General features: G+C 40.3%; 1 protein-coding gene across 2 annotated transcripts in view; it reads left to right on the top strand.

The window, feature by feature from the left end:
• Positions 1-23,176, top strand: part of elp4.S (elongator acetyltransferase complex subunit 4 S homeolog) — a 190,457-nt gene that overhangs the window by 25,357 nt on the left and 141,924 nt on the right. For both annotated transcript variants that reach the window (XM_041591386.1, NM_001094894.1), the window contains 1 exon segment: positions 7,643-7,764. In XM_041591386.1, the coding sequence (XP_041447320.1) occupies positions 7,643-7,764 (122 nt within the window).

Below are 23,176 nucleotides of genomic sequence, written 5' to 3' on the forward strand. Positions count from 1 at the left end.
CTTCTAGTGATACCACTTCTGGTTTACAACGACAGCACTTCCTGTTTTACTCCTTTCTTTCTTATCACACCAACTTCTAATGATGTCACTTCCGGTTTACAATGACAGCACTTCCTGTTTTACTCCTTTCTTTCTTATCACACCAACTTCTAATGATGTCACTTCCGGTTTACAATGACAGCACTTCCTGTTTTACTCCTTTCTTTTTATCGCACCAACCTCTAATTATGTCACTTCCGGTTTACAATGACAGCACTTCCTGTTTATTGATGCTCGCGGATCTCCCATAATGGAGTCTATGGGAGATGAACTGCCCATAATTCAGAGCTTTCTGGATAAAGTTTCCTGGATAACGGGTCCTATACCTGTATAAACCTGTATTAACGAGTACCAGTGTGCTTTATGCCAGTGCTGACATATTTATATGTAAATGTTAAGACAAAAACCTTTTGAAACCGAAAAGGTGGAATTTTGGCGTTTCCGACTGCAACCTGCAATCTTGAAGTCACACCTCTTCCCGCTAGAATTACATTTCATTTTACACATTTAATTGCATTCGGTAATGTGGGCTCTGCATTCATTCATGTTGTTGACAGCAGTCCTGCAAACAAACACTCGTTGTGAATTGTCGCATTACAGTGTGGCAAAATACTTCAGCAACTAATATCACGTTCCACGTGATATTACACTACGATGCCCTGTATGGAACACTCACTGAACACCCTTAAATACATTACTCCTGACATGTGTAGCTGTATAGGTTATCACCTCTTAATGGCTTTTTAACAACACCATTCCTCAGGAATGCACTTAGAAATGTAAATAAAGGAGAACTAAAGTTCAACAAAAAATTAGGCTAGAAATGTTACTGTTTATATTCTTGGCGTTAAAGGAGAACTAACCCCTAAAAATTAATATGACTAAAAATGCCATATTTTATATAGTGAACTTATTGCACAAGGCCAAAGTTTCAGATTGTCAATAGCAGCAATGATCCAGGACTTCAAACTTGTCACAGGGGGTCACCATCTTGGAAAGTGTCTGTGACACTCACATGCTCAGTGGGCTCTGATTGGCTGTTGAGAAGCTAAGCTTAGGGCTCGTCACTAATTATCCAGCAGAAAATGAGCTTCCCCTGTAATATAAGCTGATACTACAGGTTTGCTGATTATTAAATTCTGATGCTAATTGCACTGGTTTCTGTGCTGCCATGTAGTAATTATGTGTATTAATTACTAATCAGCCTTATATTGTGACATTTCTATTCTATGTGTACTGTATATTGTGAGTGGGTCCCTAAGCTCAGTAAGTGACAGCAGCACAGAGCATGTGCAGTGAATCAGCAGAAAAGAAGATGGGGAGCTACTGGGGCATCTTTGGAGACACAGATCTTTACTGCTAAAGGGCTGTGGTTGCCTTGGGCTGGTACAGAAGCAAATAATGTACAACATTTCTAGCTACTTCTTTAGTTAAGCTTTAGTTCTTTAAAGGAGCTCTTTCTCAAAGTGCACTAAATTATTACAAATACACATTTAAATCCTGTGTTTCGGGAAAGATGCAGGCGGTGCATATATATATATATATATATATATATATATAATTATTTTTGATAAAGGCCACAAAGAGGGCCGAAACATTGGATACACAAGTTTCAATAAAAATCGTTGATTTCACGAATTGGTGTGCGGGTCTTGAAAACTATGTATGTATATATATCTCTCTCTCTCTCTCTCTCTCTCTCTCTCTCTCTCTCTCTCTCTCTCTCTCTCTCTCTCTCTCAACGTTTCGAAGCTCCCGCCTCTTTATCAAGCAATAAAGATTTAAATGACATCACATCCTTTTAAAGCCATAAGTTCAAGCCACTCCCATAAGTGGGATGTGGTTAACCATGTAATACACATAGACAAATGACCATATATTGAAACAATGTAGCACAACAGTGTCAATTAGACCATAGTAATAGGAACATCCAACAAAAGGAAACATACTGGTCAAAAATAACAATGTGATAAATGAAACAAAAAGTTTTAAAGGTTATAAGGACTACGCGTGATGCCAGGTTCAATTAGCCACAACCTTCCACAGTAACTATATTACAGAAGTTATTAGCAATCACATGAAAGCATATAGATCATACTCTCTGTTAAGCCCCTTAGGGGACAATGTTTGCAATGTATGTATCCAAAATTTTTCTCTTTTTTGGAGTTGTAGGAGTCTATTGCCCTCCCGACGAGGGGGGGGCAATAGACTCCAAAACAAGAAACCTGAGGGTTGCCACGGAATGTCGTGCCGAGTGAAAATGGGCTGGTACTGGTAGTTTTAGTACCTCCTTTCTGATCGTGGATTTATGTTGACTGATACGATCTCGTATGGGTTGAACAGTCTCCCCAACATATGCAAGCCCGCAAGGGCACTTAAGCATATAGACCACATATTCGGTATCACATGTAAAGTGACCTCGCAATTCGAACTTCTTTCCTGTATGTGGGTGGGTAAATACATTAGTGCGTATAACACTTGAACATTGATTACACCTGCAACATGGAAACATACCATTTGTCAGTGGTGCTAAGACCCTTTGTGTATTAACCCGTTGGGTGCCCAGATCGGCTTTCACTAGCCTATCCCTGAGATTTCGTGGCCGTTTATAGGACAAAAGTGGAGGTTCCTGGAATTCTGGGATATCCGGATATGCTGTACGTAGTAAGGGCCAATGTTTGTAAATGACATGGTGAATTTTCCTAGTACAGGGATGATAAGCATGTACAAATGGTATACGGGAACTTTTTGTCCTATCTGGTAATTTGTCCTGTATGATGGACTCACGATCAAGTCCTTGCACACGCATCACCTCCTGTGCAAGCATCTGTCGTGGATACCCTCTTTGTTTGAATTTTGTGGACATCTCTGTCAAGCGTGGAGAGAGCCGTTCCTCCTCCATGACTATGCGTCTAACGCGTAGCATCTGCGATCTAGGGAGAGAGGAAATATTAGCCCTTGGATGTGCACTATCAAACCTCAGTAGATTATGTCTGGACTTTTTTTGATATATATATAATTTGTCCTTTGGACTAGGTCACAGACCAGGGTTAATCTCCACTCCATTTTGTTGGTCTACATTGTATTTTTGAGTGTTGAGTTTATACCCATGTCCCAACCAAACCCACTGATGAGCACCCAAGCGGATGTTTTTGCTTACACAGAGTTGGAAGCTGCGAGTATAGCTACTCTGGCAAAAGGCTCAAGGGATTTTTTGCACACAGCCCATCCGGAAGCAAGGAGTCGGAACTTGGAACGACTATCTAAACGTGCGGTTTCATTAGAACTGCATGGATGTACGTTGGCTGAATACTATCGCTTGAAGCGGATACCGAGGGGCCTGAGGGTGCATTTACAGCCCACATTGTTCTCTGATAATTTGGAGTATTGCAGGAAATTTTAGGGCATACTCAATAAATGTTCCTTGGACATTATTACATTAACTATTGAATACATACAGAAGGAATTACTCACTGTGACGGAACAAGTGAGTACCTTGGAGGTGCAACTTGCGCAGACTGCAAGCCAGGAAGAGCTGTCAAATACTAAAGCTCGCTTGGAGGAATCAGTATCAAGGTTCCGTTTGGAGACAGAAACGCGCAAGAGGGAGAAGTTTTTGCGGGACGCTGAAGACTACACAAGTGGACGCATATACCGGTGGACACCGGGACGCCCACACGTGACTACACCCTACTTCCGGAGGCGCAGGCCACAGACGCAAGCGCCACGTGATACACGCCGCGAGGGACTACAGACGGCCATTAGGAGCAGCTCGGGTGAGACGGCTTCACAGAGACGGCTTCTCTTTTTTAGGAGAAGACCGCGCTCCTTCCAGCAGCGGGGAGCGCGAGGTTCACGCCACCGAAGCAAGCGGCGTAGCAGCTATTCAGACACGGCAGGTTCGCAACAACAGCAAGGCAGCGCCCAGGAAGGCGCATCGTCTGTGATTAATATCTCCAACAAGGTACTGTCACCTTCTGAACTAAGTGTTTTGCAGAAGGGTCTATCCTTCTGCCCCTCTGCCAAATTAGACACGTTTTCCCTGGATATAGACTTGCAACGGTTTTTCAGACTGCTGCGACTTAAGGTGCAGTTTAAAGATAAGGATAAAGGAATTGCTGATTCACAGTCCCAGATGAGGGGGTTAACTACTCAACGGTTTAATTTACATAAAAAAGTAAATACCTTCCTCCTACTTCCTTTCATCCTGTGGAGACTGTGATTAACTTTATTTCCAGAGACATTAACCATTTTGTGAATGATTCTAAAGGTCTTAAGCATATGCGTTATAATAACAATTTGTCCAAAATAGAACGTGAATCACTTAATGCTTTAATGGGTGATAAAAGTGTTATCTACAAGCCTGCTGACAAATGGGGAGCTTTAGTAATCCTTGATAAGGGTCAATTACATAACAGCAGTACGTATGTTCCACTCGACAGGGACCCCACAGGTGAAATCGTAAATCTGATATTGGGGGTTTTGAATCGATACCTAGCACAGGGCACTATTACAGATGATTTGAAAGAATACCTAGTACAGGAATATCCATGCATACCTGTGTTTTATACCCTGCCCAAGGTGCATAAAAATCTCCAATTTCCCCCAGGGCGGCCAATTGTGGCGGGGGTTAACTCTGCCCTATCCCCCTTGTCAATTTTTCTTGATAAAGTATTAGCCCCATTTGTCACATCAGGAACCTCATATATCAAAGATACCTCTCACTTCCTACGGTGTATTCAGGGTCTTGACCTGGGCGATGACAGGGTACTATTAGCGGCATTTGATGTCAACAGCTTATATACCTCTATACCCCACGAGTTAGGAATGGCAGCAGTAAGATTAACCCTGGAGGAATCAAGTTATGAATTGGCACAGATTGATTTCTTTATGGAATTGTTGTACCTAATCTTGCATAAGAATTACTTCTTGTTTCAGGACAAATTCTTCCTCCAGATACAGGGGACTGCCATGGGATCCAACGTCGCCCCCACCTATGCCAACATCTTCATGAATTTCTTTGAAAACATGTATGTATACGGCCACACACTGTACAAACAAAATTGCCTAAAATGGTGGCGGTATATCGATGATCTGTTGGTCGTCTGGAGGGGTGACGTTGGATCCCTACTGGAGTTTAAAACCTATCTGGACTCCTGCATTCCTACCATTGGGTTTACTCTCACACATAGTGAAGAATCAGTCACGTTTCTAGACACTACTGTGTATCGTAGAGACAGATACCTGTACACGGATTTGTTTGTTAAACCCACCGACCGCCATAATCTACTGAGGTTTGATAGTGCACATCCAAGGGCTAATATTTCCTCTCTCCCTAGATCGCAGATGCTACGCGTTAGACGCATAGTCATGGAGGAGGAACGGCTCTCTCCACGCTTGACAGAGATGTCCACAAAATTCAAACAAAGAGGGTATCCACGACAGATGCTTGCACAGGAGGTGATGCGTGTGCAAGGACTTGATCGTGAGTCCATCATACAGGACAAATTACCAGATAGGACAAAAAGTTCCCGTATACCATTTGTACATGCTTATCATCCCTGTACTAGGAAAATTCACCATGTCATTTACAAACATTGGCCCTTACTACGTACAGCATATCCGGATATCCCAGAATTCCAGGAACCTCCACTTTTGTCCTATAAACGGCCACGAAATCTCAGGGATAGGCTAGTGAAAGCCGATCTGGGCACCCAACGGTTTAATACACAAAGGGTCTTAGCACCACTGACAAATGGTATGTTTCCATGTTGCAGGTGTAATCAATGTTCAAGTGTTATACGCACTAATGTATTTACCCACCCACATACAGGAAAGAAGTTCGAATTGCGAGGTCACTTTACATGTGATACCGAATATGTGGTCTACATGCTTAAGTGCCCTCGCGGGCTTGCATATGTTGGGGAGACTGTTCAACCCATACGAGATCGTATCAGTCAACATAAATCCACGATCAGAAAGGAGGTACTAAAACTACCAGTACCAGCCCATTTTCACTCGGCACGACATTCCGTGGCAACCCTCAGGTTTCTTGTTTTGGAGTCTATTGCCCCCCCTCGTCGGGGGGGCAATAGACTCCTACAACTCCAAAAAAGAGAAAAATTTTGGATACATACATTGCAAACATTGTCCCCTAAGGGGCTTAACAGAGAGTATGATCTATATGCTTTCATGTGATTGCTAATAACTTCTGTAATATAGTTACTGTGGAAGGTTGGGGCTAATTGAACCTGGCATCACGCGTAGTCCTTATAACCTTTAAAACTTTTTGTTTCATTTATCACATTGTTATTTTTGACCAGTATGTTTCCTTTTGTTGGATGTTCCTATTACTATGGTCTAATTGACACTGTTGTGCTACATTGTTTCAATATATGGTCATTTGTCTATGTGTATTACATGGTTAACCACATCCCACTTATGGGAGTGGCTTGAATTTATGGCTTTAAAAGGATGTGATGTCATTTAAATCTTTATTGCTTGATAAAGAGGCGGGAGCTTCGAAACGTTGTACTTATTACTTGCTTGATAAAAGTTTTTTCTTGATGAACAAGCAAGTTGTCCGGACTTTTTTTGATATATATATAATTTGTCCTTTGGACTAGGTCACAGACCAGGGTTAATCTCCACTCCATTTTGTTGGTCTATATACATATACATATACATATACATATACATATACATATACATATACACATACATACACACATACACACATACACACATACACACATACACACATACACATATACATATACATATACATATACATACACACATACATACACACATATATACACACATATATACACACCTGCATATTATTCAGAATGCTGAGGACCTGGAGTTTTCCGGACAGGGGGTCTTTCCATAATCTTAATCTCCATATATTAAATCAACTGAAAAACGTTTTAAACATTAAATAAACACAATAGGATTGTTTTTCTTCCAATAAGGATTAATAACAACTTAGTTGGGCACAAGTACAATGTGCGGTTTTATTACTAAAAAAAGTAAATCATGTTGAAAAATCTGAATATGATTAAAAATGTAGTCTATGGGAGACGGCCTTCCTGTGATTCAGAACTTTCTGGATAACGGCTTTTTGGATAATCGATCCCATACCAATATATAATGGCCAGAGTCTTCTACTCTACTCTACTCTACTTCTTCTCCATCGTTGTTATCATGAGATTAGACATCAACAAGTGTTCTGTGTTGGAACAGCAAAAATGCCTTGGCTGGTTGGGAAGTCTTACGTTGGGACCCTCACCGTTCACTCACATCATCATCTTCGTTGTTTATTTATAGGTCTAGCAAATTATTCAGCACTTTATATTAATATATATAACTAACAAGGATCTTACAAAAACAAGGGTTTACAAAGTCAGAATAGAATTAGTGGGCCCTACTCACAAAGGCTTACAATCTAGTAACGAGCCCCTGATGTGACATCAGAAGGTCGTCTAGACATTCCTTGTGTTGCTTTGTATCCGTAGGTGACACAGTGGGCGCCAGATTTTTAGACGTAGTCTGTGGTTACTGATCACTTACAGACTTAATGTTCTATTTCTCTTTACAGAGGAAGACACATATGGCACCTACTCTCATCTTCTTCTCAAGTATTTTCTGGCTGAAGGAGTGGTTAGTGGACATGAAGTGTTCGTTGCTTCTGCTAATGACGACCCCACCGAAACTTTGCAGGTACGCCCTTAAACTTTTTTGTTTGAACAACATAAATGATCTTGTATTTTGCCAAAATTTTTTTTTGATATATATATATATATATATATATAATATATATATATATATATATATATATATATATATATATATATATATATATATATATATATATATATATATATATATATATATATATTATATATATATATATATATATATACTTTACCTAGGAAGGCCCACTAGTTGCCCTCAAGGCTCCATCCCAAGTTATAGATCTTGTTCCTCTTTCATAACTTCCTGGAACCCAAGCTTCTACACAACCTTGTCCTTAGACAGCCCTCAAAGAATGTGCTCCATCGACCTTGCCATTATCCGCTGTATTTTGTACATAAAGCAACACACATATATTACTTCTACTGCAAGCAGTAGGGGTTTTCCATGGTTCCGGTTTGGTAGTTCTTGTTGTTGGGTGCTGATCTAAGGTCTGATTTACATTGCAAGTTGTCATTGACCTGGGGTCAGCTATCCATATCCTCTTGCACATTGTACTGTCCATATTCCATAGGCTGTATCATACTGTATTTGTGCAACCAAGGTTGTGGAGTTATTATATAAATCCTCCAACTCCTCAGTTTATGGTATCTCCAGGTGCTTAAAATTGCTTCCAACTCCACAACTTCGACTCCACAGCTCAGAATGCAATGGCCCATTGCATGAATGTTCTCATATTTTATACAATTAATATATCTGCATTTGTGATGTGCCGGTTGGATAAAACCTGACCCACACCTGATTCGGACCTGGGCCTCGCTCCAACCACGACTGCCAGAGCCCAACATCCGGGTTCCTTTCATAGACCCGCGCCGCCCCAGACGCGCGGCTATAACACCGGAGCTCAGAAGCCGGCAGTGTAATGTGGCGGGGAGAGCAAGAGGAAGAGCTCGACCCGGACCCGCCCGCATCCGCAAAGTTGGGTTTGAGGTTGGCCCGAACTCGACGGTCCTGCGGGTATCAAACCGGGCCACACATCACTAATCTGCATATATGACCTACTCTTGTTTGCCCTTCATATCCTTCTTCTCCAAGAGCAAAATACAAAGAAGTTGCTTCTTTGGCTTTATCCTAAAGGTTGACTTAAACTCAGAAATATGGTCCTAGACACTTTCCTTCCCTTGTGCAGCAATCAATTGGACACGGACAATGTTAATGACCACATTAGACCATCAATTCAGTCTGAGGCCTATTTCCAGAGAGCTTAATGATTGTATCACCTGATTTAACCACCACTCGACAGAAAGTTAAGCAGAGCTTAAGATCCGTTATTGGCCAAGCAAGTCTTTTTGTGTATCGCCATATTAAATAGGAGCCGCCATCAAAATGATGAAAATATAGGTCTGGGCCTCCGAGCAGGACTTGTTGCTGTAGATTTGGGATTCAGCACAAGGGTGGGATTTGTGGTACAGGCTATTACTCTTAGAACCATTATGACATAAATGTTTTATGTGCCAAGAGGGGGCCAATTTTTTAACTTTTTGCCGACATTGCATAATTGTGTGCATTTATATGCCTAGAGAAAGAGACAAATTATTGTGTAAAATATAGGTCTGGGCCTCCTAGCAGGACTGATTGCTGTAGATGAGGGGCTTAGCGAAAGGGTGAGATTTGGGGTAAATGCTGATAATTTAGAGCTATAATGATATATAAATGAGTTATGTGCAAATCCAAAGTTGCTTCTCAATATAAGTCTTGAACCCATAATGTGAAAACCTTTATGGGGCTGTTTTGGGGCATAATTTTTATTCGGTATTTATATGCTTAGAGAAATAGAGAGGCAATATGAGGATTTCCTAGCAATATACAAAACCATGACCAGAAAATGTGCGAGCAGGGGCGTTTCTGCTGTGAGACAAGGCAGTTCCCCTTGAGTCCAGCTGCATAACTGTCCCCCATTGCATCGTATGTGTTAACTTGCCAACATGGGAACGACTGACCAAAACAGTAGCTCCAAGGATGTCACTGAAATGCTATAATTGCCCTGCTTTCATTTTATGATATGTAATTGGGAGGGTTCCGAAACCTTTAAGCAAGACGAATATTGCTGATACTCCGAAGGGGAAAAGACATTCTTTCAGACCATAATTATCTTTAAGAAAAAAAAGTGTGTTCCTAAATGAGACAAGTGGAAGATAAAAAGCCCCATCAACAGCGTAGGGTATATTATATACCACCCAGCAATTTATCCATCATCCTTTGAAAACATATTCGGGCCTTTTGTACTCCAGGGTTTCTCAGAAAAAAATCAGTTGTACGGCACAACAAAGAAAATCCTCTGAAGGCAGAAAGAGGAAAAAAGCTGCTGTTCTTCATTGTTTCAAGTCTATGGAAAAGGCGCAAGGCAAATGTCACCCCCTTGAACTTCCCGGAGTTCTCTGTATTTGCTGTCACAGGGTGGGTTCCCTTTTGGATTCGGGTAGAAGGTTATGTCCATGAGTGAATGTTGAAGAAAAGTTCAGGTTAAAGCCTGTCCCATTTTCTGTTCAGGAGGCTGCAGTGCCTGATTTTTCATGTGTGAATTTTTATTTTGTATTCCGAAAAACAGTTTTCCAGGTGCTCGGGGGTTTTGGTGAGCTGCATATCAAGTCTAAGTTCAGAGACTACGGCTCATCTGGCCCAAACTACCAAAACAAGCCAAAGAATGCAACATTATTATTTCCACTTTTATACATTTTCTGCAAGCTTTACCATTTTTTGTTTTAGACAAAAATTTGTATTTATTGCCCAACATATGGGTCCTTTTGATGGCTAGATCAGGCAGGTGAGAAAATTCCATCGGACAAGGACTTCATCTGCATGTTGATATGATCTCCTCTTGATGGGTCTCCATAGGAACCTGCAGCGTGATCCCTGCTACAAATGATGGTTTCAGCTTGATTTGGCCAAAAAGAGTGGCTGATCAAATTTGACAATTATTTGCTTGCTGTTAGTTTTACTCAGGTTGGGCCAAACCCACCTGCCATGGGTCTTTCAGGTCTCTGGCCAGACTGACCAGAGACGGGTTGTGGCCCCAGCCTCACTATTGACGTTGTGGTACTTACTTAGATACTTGAGCTCTCCCATCCAGTCATATTGGAGATGTTGAGATCCAGACAGAGGTATATAAATGGTTGTTGAGGCAGGGTCAACCTCAGGTTAGGAAGCGTAAGGGTCGGTTTAGGTCGAGAAATTTGAGCCTGTGCATAAATACTGTATGTGCTGTGTATGCTCAATTTAGGCCATCATTTTAACTTCAAGGTTAATCCTCATGTGGTGATCTAACTATTTTCCTTTGGTCAAAATCTCCTAGGCTGGTACCTATATCTCTGATTGTAAAAGTGTCCCTAGACCAATGCAATGGTTATGCATCTTCCAGCTCTCTAATTTGAAAACCAGGAACTCATCATCTTTTATGGGAGCAGACCTATACATTTTCCTCGACTCTTTAAGCAGCCGCTAGGGGTTGACCAAGGCAGATGAGAAACGCGTGCTTAGACTCAAGGTGGCCATAGAGGTAACAATTACGATCTTTCTTGGAAAAGATCTTTCCAAGAAAGATCGTTCGTTTCAATACACACGTGTAGAGCTGAATGGTCAGATATACATATAGAAACAATAGAATTCTACCTGTATCTGACGATTCAGCACTAACAATGGCCGATGTTTGGGTTCCTTCAAAGGCACCCGATCAAAATTTTCCGTCCAGCCCGATCGACCGATATCCAAGTCTTCTGCTGATATCGGTCGGCTCTTTTTCCACCATACATGCAACGAATATCGGACAAAAATTAGTTTTGTACGATATTATCTGTGCGTCTATGGCCACCATTAGACCGCTCATGGAGCGTTGGAGAGCGAATTGTCCCGCAAGGCCTTTCATGAGGCTCCATTGATCAAATTCTCGAATGTGCTGTGAAAAGTACTGTAGGTAATGCAAGGGTATATTTATATGTGGAGAGAAGATGCTATAGTCTTATGTTCTTGCAGATCTCAAAAAAACATAACCTTTTCATTAACATTTTACAGTGGTCTCTAGAAATTCACATAGCTAGACTTCTGCAGACCATTTTCCCTCATAAACATTTAGCTGAAAAGTAGAGAAATAGGGTATATTTTGCTTTAAACATTTATATCTAACCTGCCATCCCGATATCAGCCGATTCCCTTCCCGCTATCAGGATTCATTTAAATCTCATCTTTGCAAAGGTTTCTCATAATGTAGTTTTGCCTTTTTCCACCACGGCCCCCACCACCTCGTCCTGTCGTCTGCTTCTAGAACGCTGAAAGGGCATGCGATGCTTTAAGCAATCAACGTTTCTTTTTTTTCCTCCAGAAAGTGACATGAAAGTTTAGAATTTACACTAAGGCAAGACAGGGGTAAACACGTTCGGCTCTCAGCCCCTGGGTGCTGTCATTACTCTTCTCCAATTTAACCCTCATCTGCGGCTTCTTTCAGTTAAGGGAAATCTTATTGGGATGTTGGTAGGAGTTCCGGAACTGAATCTCAACAAAGAAAAGCAACACTGTTATTAAGCATTAGTCTACGACCTAGCAACATTTCTTCTTATTTGCCCTTTTTAAAATGTTTTTTAAAAAGGGAAGTTCTTCACTCGTCTGATGTAGAACAGTTTTTGAGCTGTGCCTTTTTAGACGGTTTAAAGTGTTGTTGTAATTATACAGGTATGGGACCTGTTATCCAGAATGCTCGGGACCTGGGGTTTAACGGATAACGGATCTTTGTGTAATTTGGGTCTTCATATCTTGGGGCAAATTCCCTAACCTCTGAAAATTCGCCAGCGACGACTTCGCTCACAGCGCAACAGTTTGCCAGGCGTAGATTCGCCAGGACAATGCTAATTCACTAAGATCCGAACTCTGGAAAAGTAGTGCTAGCGTTACTGCGGCAAGCAAATCGAAGTTGCGCTAGCGTTGGCTAATTTGCATACGGCGGGAAGTTAAAGTACAATGGACGTATATGTTGCCGCAAATACATTACACTACACAAGCCCAGGGAACCTTAATAAAATAAAATACATTTCTTATATTGCCCTACACATGAGCCCAGTGTATAGTTTATGTGCCATATGTTAGGAAATGTAGGGGGGAAGCCGGTTACCCCAGAAAAAAATTACGCTCTTTTGCAGCCTATCACCCTGAAAAAGGAAAGTCGCCAGCGTTTTTTGGGACTTAGAAAATTTTTCAACTATTTTTTGAGGAAGTCCTATCTACTCTATTGCACTTCTGCTGGTCTGAGGTGGCGAAGGCAAGTCTGGCGCAAGAGGTAACGTTCCATAAAATCCGCATCTTAGTGAATTTGCGTAGTTACGTCCATTCGCCAGAGCGCAACTTCACCAGGCGTAAGGGAGCGAATTTCCGCTAGGGTCTATCTCCTTCGCTCCTTCGAAGTTACGCCTGCGCCCGTTAGTAAATCGGCGAAGTAACTAAATGATGTCACGCTGGCGAATTTTCGCTAGTGTTGGACACTATAATTATTATTAGTAAATTATATACTTATAAACGGTGACTAGTGATGTCATCAGTTATAAACGGTGAGTAGTGATGTCATTTTTGTCGAATGACTCACTAAAACTTGTGTATTATAATAAGTAAAGTTCCCCTTTTTGGAAAATATGAGGATATTCGAAGTAACCTCGGAGTTCCATGACCTGTAGAAAATATATGCTCATGAAACTCCTCGGTGACTTATAATATCCTTATATTTTACAAAAGGGGGTACTTTATTCACTAAATAAGTCAGCTGAAATTTACAAAAATGTCAAGATCATTTTCACCCCAAATCACCCTTCATGAACTTCCAGGAGTATCTATCTAACCAAACAGTTGTCCAATAAACCTTTTAAAGTTGAATCCGGTTTACATGAACAAAAAGAGTTGACCACATCACACGGGGAGCCAGGTACCCATCACCAAACCATTCTTTCAACCTTTAGCCGGCACAAACAATAAATACTGTACAGGTATGGGATCCGTTATCCGCAAAGCCCCGAATTACGGAAAGGCACTCTTTCATAGACTCCATTTTATGCAAATAATCCAAATATTTAAAAATGATTCCCTTTTCTGTGTAATAATAAAACAGTCGCTTGTCCCAACTAAGATATAATGAATCCTTATTGGAGGCAAAACCAGCCTATTGGGTTTGTTTCATGTTTAAATGTTTTTCTCGTAAACTTAAGGTATGAAGATCCAAATTATGGAATGATCCGTTATTCAGAAAACCCCAGGCCCGAGCCGGATAACTGGTCCCATACCTGTACATTCGTTTCTTAAAAGGTTCCAGCACCCTTTAACATAGTATAACATTTAAACCTGGCGCGTTTCATGCCTACATGGGACACTTAGGGGCACATTTACTAAGCTCGAGTGAAGGATTCTAAGTAAAAAAAACTTTGAATTTTGAAGGTTTTTTTTTGGGTACTTCAACCATCGAAATAGGCACCTTCGACTTTGATTCGAACGATTCGAACTAAAAAATCATTTGACTATTCGACCATTCGATAGTTGAAGTACTGTCTCCTTAAAAAAAACTTTGACTACATACTTCGCCACTTTAAACCTACCGAGCTACTATGTTAGCCTATGGAAGAAAAATTGTTCGATTAAACTCGTTCGAATCATTCGATTTTTACTTCGATTGATCAAAGTATTTGCGCAAAATCCTTCGAATTCGATATAGTCGAATTCGAAGGATTTAACTTCGAGGGTTGAATTGGGGGGTTAATTAACCCTCTATTCGACCCTTAGTAAATGTCCCTTAGTCATTTGCTGTGAATATAACTAGGCGCGAAATGCGTCAGGCTTAAATTTACACTGTTAAAGGGCGTTGAAACCTTTTAATAAAATAATGTATAGCATTTATTGACTAAGGTCCTAATAGTCATCCTACCAAAATCTTGCCCTAACTGGCTTTACTCCAAGCCCCTCCCCATGGAATCAGCCTCAAAGTTTGGGAACTGCTGCTCTAAGACAACTTTAATAGTCTGCGTTTCTTTTTAATTGTCTAAATTCAGTTACCCCCAGCAACCAGACACTTGCTTGAATGCAAAGGGAGCATCTGAATAGAAATAAAACATTACAATAAGAATGATAGATTTTAGAAAATAAAATTAATTAATTAAAAAAAAAAAGATTAGTTGATTAGATTACTTCTATTTGCAAGAGACTTGGATTTTTCTTAAAGGAGAACTAAACCCTATAAATGAATATGGATAAAAATGGCATATTTTATATAGTGAACTTATTGCACGAGGCTAAAGTTTGAGCTTGTCAATAGCAGCAATGATCCAGGACTTCAAACTTGTCACAGGGGGTCACCATCTTGGAAAGTGTCTGTGACACTCACATGCTCAGTGGGCTCTGATTGGCTGTTGAGAAGCTAAGCTTAGGGCTCGTCACTAATTATCCAGCAGAAAATGAGCTTCCCTGGCTGTAATATAAGCTGATGCTACAGGTTTGCTGATTATTCAATTCTGATGCTAATTGCACTGGTTTCTGTGCTGCCATGTAGTAATTATCTGTATTAATTACTAATCAGCCTTATATTGTGACATTTCTATTCTATGTGTACTGTATATTGTGAGTGGGTCCCTAAGCTCAGTAAGTGACAGCAGCACAGAGCATGTGCAGTGAATCAGCAGAAAAGAAGATGGGGAGCTACTGGGGCATCTTTGGAGACACAGATCTTTACTGCTAAAGGGCTGTGGTTGCCTCGGGCTTGTACAGAAGCCCAAAACAATAATGTACAACATTTCTAGCTACTTCTTTAGTTAAGCTATTGTTCCCCTTTAAAGGTAAACTTCCCTATTTATAAGGAGGAAATTTCTTAATTATATCCATTCTAAAAATTTGGAAGTGTTAATCTTGTTCATAAGGAAGGCTGTACCTTGGGCTTTGAATCACCCTGTTCTTTAATTAATCCTTACCTTGGCAAGCTGTAATTATTTGGCTGCTTGTAATTAATTAGTTTCGTCTTAACCACCATACATAAAAGGCTAACCCGCTCTTGTAGTTAAGCAAGTGTCATATTGGCAAGGTGCTTGCTATTATGTGATTGCAGCTCATTGATTGAGGAGTTAGAGGACATACCAGAACCCACCAGGTGCGGCATAATCCCATTGCTTCGACACCCCTGTAAGTGTTTAATTGCTCTTTAACGAGATTCCACTTATTGAAATTGCCTGGGGAGTGTAAAGGTATTAAGAAACTTCACTGATATTAAGGCTTGACGTTGAACACTGCACCCAAACTCACGTGACTGCTCAAAAAGTGACTTTTATTCTTTTTCCTTCTAGTTTTTGAAATGTTACTTTCCCTTCGCCTATGATTAATCGATTGACCAAGGAGAGATCAGAAACTGACAGTTTTCTCCTGATACTACTTCTGATATGAGCCTTTGACTCGTTCCTCCCAACATACAGACAGGTGAATTGGATAGAAACCTTATTGTAAGCTCATTGGGGCAGAGACTGATGGGAATGATATACAGGGGTGGGATCCGTTATCTGGAAACCTGTTATCCAGAAAGTTCCAGATTACGAAAAAGCCATAGACGCCATTATAATCAAATAATCCAAATTTTGAACAATGATTTCTTTTTTCTCAGTAATAATAAAACAGTAGCTTGTACTTGATCCCAACTAAGATATAATTAATCCTTATTGGAGGCAAAACCAGCCTATTGGCTTTATTTAATGTTTATATGATTTTCTAGTGGACTTAAAGGGATACTGACACTAAAAAAGGACTTTGTAAAATATGAATGTACGTTAAAAGTTACCTATAGGTCATGTTGATCGTTTTTTGCTGAGAGGTTTGTTTTTGTGTTGGTTGAAGTTTCTAAACCTGACTGTTTTCCCAACCTGACTGTCAGTTAATGCTTCTAATGCTAACGTATTCCTTCTGCACAAATATGGCAGCCCCCTCATACAGGAACATGGGGCACCAATTGAAGACCAATTGAAGAGTTGCTTATAATTGGCCATACTAAAAGTTAAAGGAATCCTGTCATCGGGAAAACATGTTTTTTTCAAAACACACCAGTTAATAGTGCTGCTCCAGCAGACTTCTGCACTGAAATCCGTTTCTGAAAAGACCAAATAGATTTTTATATATTCAATTTTGAAATCTGACATGGGGCTAGACATTTTGTAAATTTCCCAGCTGCCCCTGGTCATGTGACTTGTGCCTGCACTTTAGGAGAGAAATGCTTTCTGGCAGGCTGCTGTTTTTCCTTCTCAATGTAACTGAATGTGTCTCAGTGGGACATGGGTTTTTTCTATTGAGTGTTGTTCTTAGATCTACCAGGCAGCTGTTATCTTGTGTTAAGGCAGTAGAGAGTGATTGAAAGTCACATGATTCAGGGCAGCTGGGAAACTGACAATATGTCTAGCCCCATGTCAGATTTCAAAATTGAATATAAAAAAAATCTGTTTGCTCTTTTGAGAAATGGATTTCAGTGCAGAATTCTGCTGGAGCAGCACTATTAACTGATTCATTTTGAAAAAAATGTTTTTCCCATGACAGTATCCCTTTAACTTGAAGGTGAACCACCCCTTTAAGGTATTGAGATTCAAATTACGGAAATATCCTTTATCTGGGAAACCCCAGGTCCTTGCTTTTACTTGATCCCAACTAAGATATAATTAATCCTTATTGGAGGCAAAACCAGCCTATTGGGTTTATATAATTCTTATATGATTTTCTCGTACATTTAAGGTATGAAGATCCAAATTATGGCAGGATCCATGATCTGGAAAACCCCCAAGTCCAGAGCATTCTGGATAACGGGTCCCATACCTGCATCTGTAAATGTAGAAGCTTTTGAAACTATTGCTTATACCATCCTCTGCTCCCGGATGAATAGAAATGGACATAGAGATGTTGGTTTTAAAGCAATGACGTGGCGTTTTTACGTTGTGTTTTTACGTGTAAATACGCATAAACTGCACTACCACTGAAACTAATGGAAAACGCATTATGGCAATTCTCTCTGGGCCCGAAATCCGCCACCGGAACGGCAGTATTGGCGTGTTTCAGCAGAAACGCCAATACATCAAGAAACTACCAAATCAATAGACTCTATGGGATCTGCAAGTTTGAAACCACACTTTACGTCAATACGCAGTGTGTTTTAAATATGGCGTCCAAATTCTCGCGAGATAAATGACGCATATACGTTTTTATGGCGTATTAGGCCAGTGACTTAATTCCGTTGCGTTTTGACGACTATTCCTGCTCCATTTTGCATGTAAATAGCTTTTCTATTTATAAATAGCTTTTTTTATTTTTCAATTTCCAGCCAATTTATTTTTCAATTTCCAGGGGAACGAGAACAATGAGAAGTGCATGTTGGGAAAAGAAACCTACGTGCTGAAAAACGCATGTTGACGGCCGTGTGTGGTTTCAGTGGCGTATTCACGGCTGACGGAGCTTTTTTTTTAGAAACGCAACGTAAAAACGCCTTGTCTGGCCTTGCCCTAAAGTGTTATTGAACTATTGGACGGTTACTAAGAATTCCATTGTCTTCCATAAGGCAACATTTTATTTTTGGGTTTATATCCCCTTTAATTATCTGTACTTGCACATTTTTCGTTTTCATGCCCTGCGGGAACCAAGTTCTGTATTTTATTTGCAGTCCCAAATATAAATTAACATAATTGAATATCAATGAATGGTAGCTCATGTCGCCCGTCTATGAGAGATCGCCAGGCCTCAGTGGGATTATTAAAGGGGAACAAGACGGATTACCTCCAGAATAAGTGACTAATAGCTATTGTAAAGAAGCTTAAGAAGGAATATGGTGGCTTTATATAGCGTATCTCATTAAGATTACTGGGGTGGAAGGTTAAGCTTTATTAAGTGCTGGGGATTTATGAAATGAATATTCTTACGCCCTCCAGAACTCAAAACAAGGAGGGAAAATTAGAACTGCCGAGGGGCTTTGGGCATGTTTTAGTGCAGAAATTTAAAGTGTTAGGGTTACAGATAAGTGAAATTCCAGTAAGTTCAGAGTGAGCTACTTTTTGTTTTTTTTCCTAATGTACAGCCAAAGCTTTGGGGTTGCCCTGTAGTAAACCCGCACCCTACAGTGCAACCCATTGGGATCTTATGAGCAGCCATGTAGCATTCATATAAATTCAACTGCAAAACAGTTGCCTTTAGTGTTTTTTAATGTGTTTTAGACAGTGCTGCGTAAATGCATTATTTTTGCAATTTAGGTATTTATGTTTTTTTCCCCATTTTTATTTGGTCTGGAACATAAAATACTGCAGAAATGACGGTGAAAATAATTATGTGTATTATGGTGTTTGTGCTGTATGAGCAGAGAACGTAATACATGATATAGTATAAAAAATGTGTTATTTAAAGCAGTGGTTGCTTGGAAGGTGGTATGGGATTTAAAGGGGACCTGTCACCCTAAGGGTCAGGGCACACAGGCAGATTGGGGGAGATTAGTCACCTGGCGACAAATCTCCTCTACTTCGGGGCGACTAAACTCCCCCAACTCGTTCCCGCCGGCTAAAATGTAAATCTCCGATGGGGTGGCACTCGGAGCGATTCGTTTTCCGAAGTTGCCTCTAGGTATGCACCGAATCCACTATTTTGGGTTTGGCCGAACCCCTGAATCCTTTGTGAAAGATTCGGGAGAATACCGAACCCGAACCCTAATTTTTTACTTCCCTTTTTTCTGACAAAAAGTCACGCAATTTCCCTCCCCGCCCCTAATTTCCATGTGCAAATTAGGATTTGGATTCGGTTTGGCCGGGTAGAAGGATTCGGCTGAATCCTGCTGAAAAAGGCCGAATCCCGAACCGAATCCTGGATTCGGTGCATCCCTAGTTGCCTCACGTGGAAACTTCGGAAAACAAATCGCTCCGAGTGCCATCCCGCCAGTTCGGGGAGATTAGTCGCCCCGAAGAGGAGGAGATTCGTCACCAGGCAACTAATCTCCCCGAATCTGCCTGTGTGCCCTGACCCTTAGAAATAATTTCAAATCCTACATTATCATGTTAGTCATAGAAGTGGGGCGGGCAAAACACGATTGACAGCTGAGATATTTTAATGCATTTATAACAGGTATGGATGCTTTAATAAATAAAATGAATTTGGGTTTCATGTTTAATTTGAAAATGAATTTTATCATACAGCTTTTTATGTCTGGGTGACCGGTCCACTTTAAGGGATCTAATGGATTAAAATATACCATTTTTGGACCTGTTATCCAGAATGCTCTGGACCTGAGGTTTTCTGGATAAGAGATCTTTTCATAATTTGGATCTTTATACCTTAAAGAAAATCATGTAAACATGAAATAAACCCAATAAGCTGGTTTTGCCTCCAATAAGGATTAATTATATCTGAGTTGGGATCAAGTACAAGTTACTGTTTTATTATTACACAGAAAAAGGAAATCATTTGTAAAAATTTGGATTATTTTAATCACATGGAGCATATGGGAGACGACTTTTCCGTGAATAAAGAGCTTTCTGGATAACGGGTTTCCGGACATTGGATCAATCCACTTCCGTCTTCTTTTTTCTTCGAATTTCCTGGGGCAAACGCATGCGCAGTTGAACGAAATAGCCGACTTTTTAGTTAAAGTGCTGCAAGCCCTTTCTTCTTGTTTGTCTACTAGAAAATCGACTGATTCCAATAAGGATTAATTATATCTTAGTTGGGATCAAGTACAATGTACTGTTTTATTATTACACAGAAAAAGGAAATCATTTTCAAAAATTTGGATTATTTTGGTAACATGGAGCCTATGGGAGATAACGGGTTTCCGGACAACGGATCCCATAACTGCGTTAGCATTTATATGTATAAAGTATAAAACCGTTGCATGTATAGATGAAAATATATTGGAATGTACCATTGTACAAGACGTACCCACGTCAGATTTGTGACGGCACTGCTCATTCGCCTGTACGATAAATACAGGTATGGGATCTGTTATCTGGAAACCCTTTATCCAGAATGCTCCGAATTACAGAAAGTCCGTCTCCATAGACTCCAATATAATCAAATTATCCAGATTTTTCAAATTGATTTCCTTTTTCTCTGTAATAATAAAACAGTCGCCTGTGCTTGATCCCAACTAAGATATAATTAATCCTTATTGGAAGCAAAACCAGCCTATTGGGTTTATTTAATGTTGACATGATTTTATAGTATGACTTAAGGTATGAAGATCCAAATTATGGAAAGATTTGTTATCCGAAAACCCCCAAGCATTCTGGATAGCAGGGCCCATACCTGTACTCTAAGGGCAGAGACAGACGAGTAGATTCGGGGAGATTTAGTCGCCTGGCGACAAATCGGCTCTTCTTTGGGCAACTGAATCAGTAGATTAGTCGGCCGAAGAAGAGGCGATTTGTCATCGGACGACTAATCTCTCCGAATCTTTTCGTCTGTCTCTGCCCTAAATGGCAAAACTCAATATGGCTGTAGATGTAAGAGGTTAATTTTCCCCAAACTGGCACCCATCTCTTGCCTTATGCCATTCACCATTCTTTTTATTTGTAATTGGAGCAGGTTTTTGTAGCCTGTAGCCACTGTTTCTTTTATGGCTTAGACTAGGGGGGATTAAGCGCTCTTGTGACTTACTTGAGAGATTTGGAAGCCTCCAGATAAACCAAATAAAGGTGGTGTGTGCCGGTAGCCCTATTCACAGGCACTGCTTGAGATTTGGGGACTCTCTGAAGCAGAAACAATCTTCTTTGAAGCGAAACCATCTTAAAGCGCCGATCTTAATATTTGAGACGTCTCCATTCAGCCGGGATTATGCCCTAAACTTTGATGAAAATGTATCCGAGGAAGAAGATTCCGCTAAAAAAAAGTTGCATTAAAGTTACAGAAATTGTGCCTGTCCATAATGCAGAAACGGCAGAAACAGAACATTTAGCAGTTATTTCTCACATGTAAGTATTAACGGAATGAGATAACCCATACGGGGTCACTAAAGACAGCCTTGTGGATATTTTAGGGGTCACTGAGCTTTATGGATGGCGCTTGTTTAGAATAGGAGTTTGTGTCCAATAAAGAAGGAAAAAAAAATGTGTGATAATCCATTTATATATTCCAATGTCTGAGCTTTAATGGCATTCGGGAACGCTGCCTCAAAGGTACCGGCAGTTGCTCTATAAGTGATTAAATGCAGCTCAAGAAATCGAGACTTCAGTTGATTTTTATATTGGAAACTTGTCAAACTATTTTCTTTTGCCCTGATAATAAGTGGAAATTGCTTTTAGGATAACGTCACACTTTTTCTGGGCTGGCACCAGTGTTTTCTCTGCAGGCCAGGACTGTGTTTGATATTTTGTCTTTCATTTGCATTCTCAACTCATTTTCACAGTAATCTAGTAATGCCAGATAGTATATATTTAATATATGCCCTGCTAGGTCCTGGGCCCACCAGGAGATCTTCTAGTAGGATCATTATTTTACAAGGATCCATACACTTTGGCTTCGCCTTTAGGTAATCAGAAGTTGTTGTCATTTAGAGAGCTTACATTAGGCATCTGTCTAGTGCTACCAATCGCTATATGTGTTGGGCAAATTAAAAAAAGGAGAGCAGGCAGTAACCCTTCCAACATTTTACCTGTCTCTATATATTAGGCCCCTATCTAGTGCTACCAATCCCTGTTTCTGTAGGGGAATAAGAGCAGAGCAGACATTAACCCTTCCAACACTTTCCATCTGTCTCTATATATTGGGTACATATTTAGTGCTACTAATCCATATTTCTGTACAGGAAATGAAAGTGGAACAGGCTTCAGTACCTGCAACACTTTCACCTTTGTCTCTTCCTCTATATATCTCTCTCTCTCTCTCTCTCTCTCTCTCTCTCTCTCTCTCTCTCTCTCTCTCTCTCTCTCTCTCTCTCTCTCTCTCTCTCTCTCTCTCTCTCTCTCTCTCTCTCTCTCTCTCTCTCTCTCTCTCTCTCTCTCTCTCTATATATATTCTATCTATATACAGTATATCTATCTATCTATCTATCTATCTATCTATCTATCGAATCCATGGAGGAGCCAGCACTCTCGTCACTATGTACAAACGTGCCTGGGTGCAGTGTCCAAATTCAGTACATTTAACTCACAAAAGGTCCGCACTCTCAGGACTTACACTATATATATATATATATATATATATATATATATATATATATATATATATATATATATATATAGTGCCATCCTTGTTTCTATATCTCAAGTGACAGAGCAGGTTGTAATTTGACCTACACTTTGTCCATTCTCTCTCCATCTAAAATAGTCGCCTATCTAGTGCTAATCCTTGTCTCTGTTGGGGATACTTTCTCCTTTTCTCCATCCTTATATATTAGGCACCTGTCCTGTGCTACATGTCCTTGTTTATT

Source organism: Xenopus laevis, chromosome 4S (assembly GCF_017654675.1).
Source record: "Xenopus laevis strain J_2021 chromosome 4S, Xenopus_laevis_v10.1, whole genome shotgun sequence".
Classification (NCBI taxonomy): Eukaryota; Metazoa; Chordata; class Amphibia; order Anura; family Pipidae; genus Xenopus; species Xenopus laevis.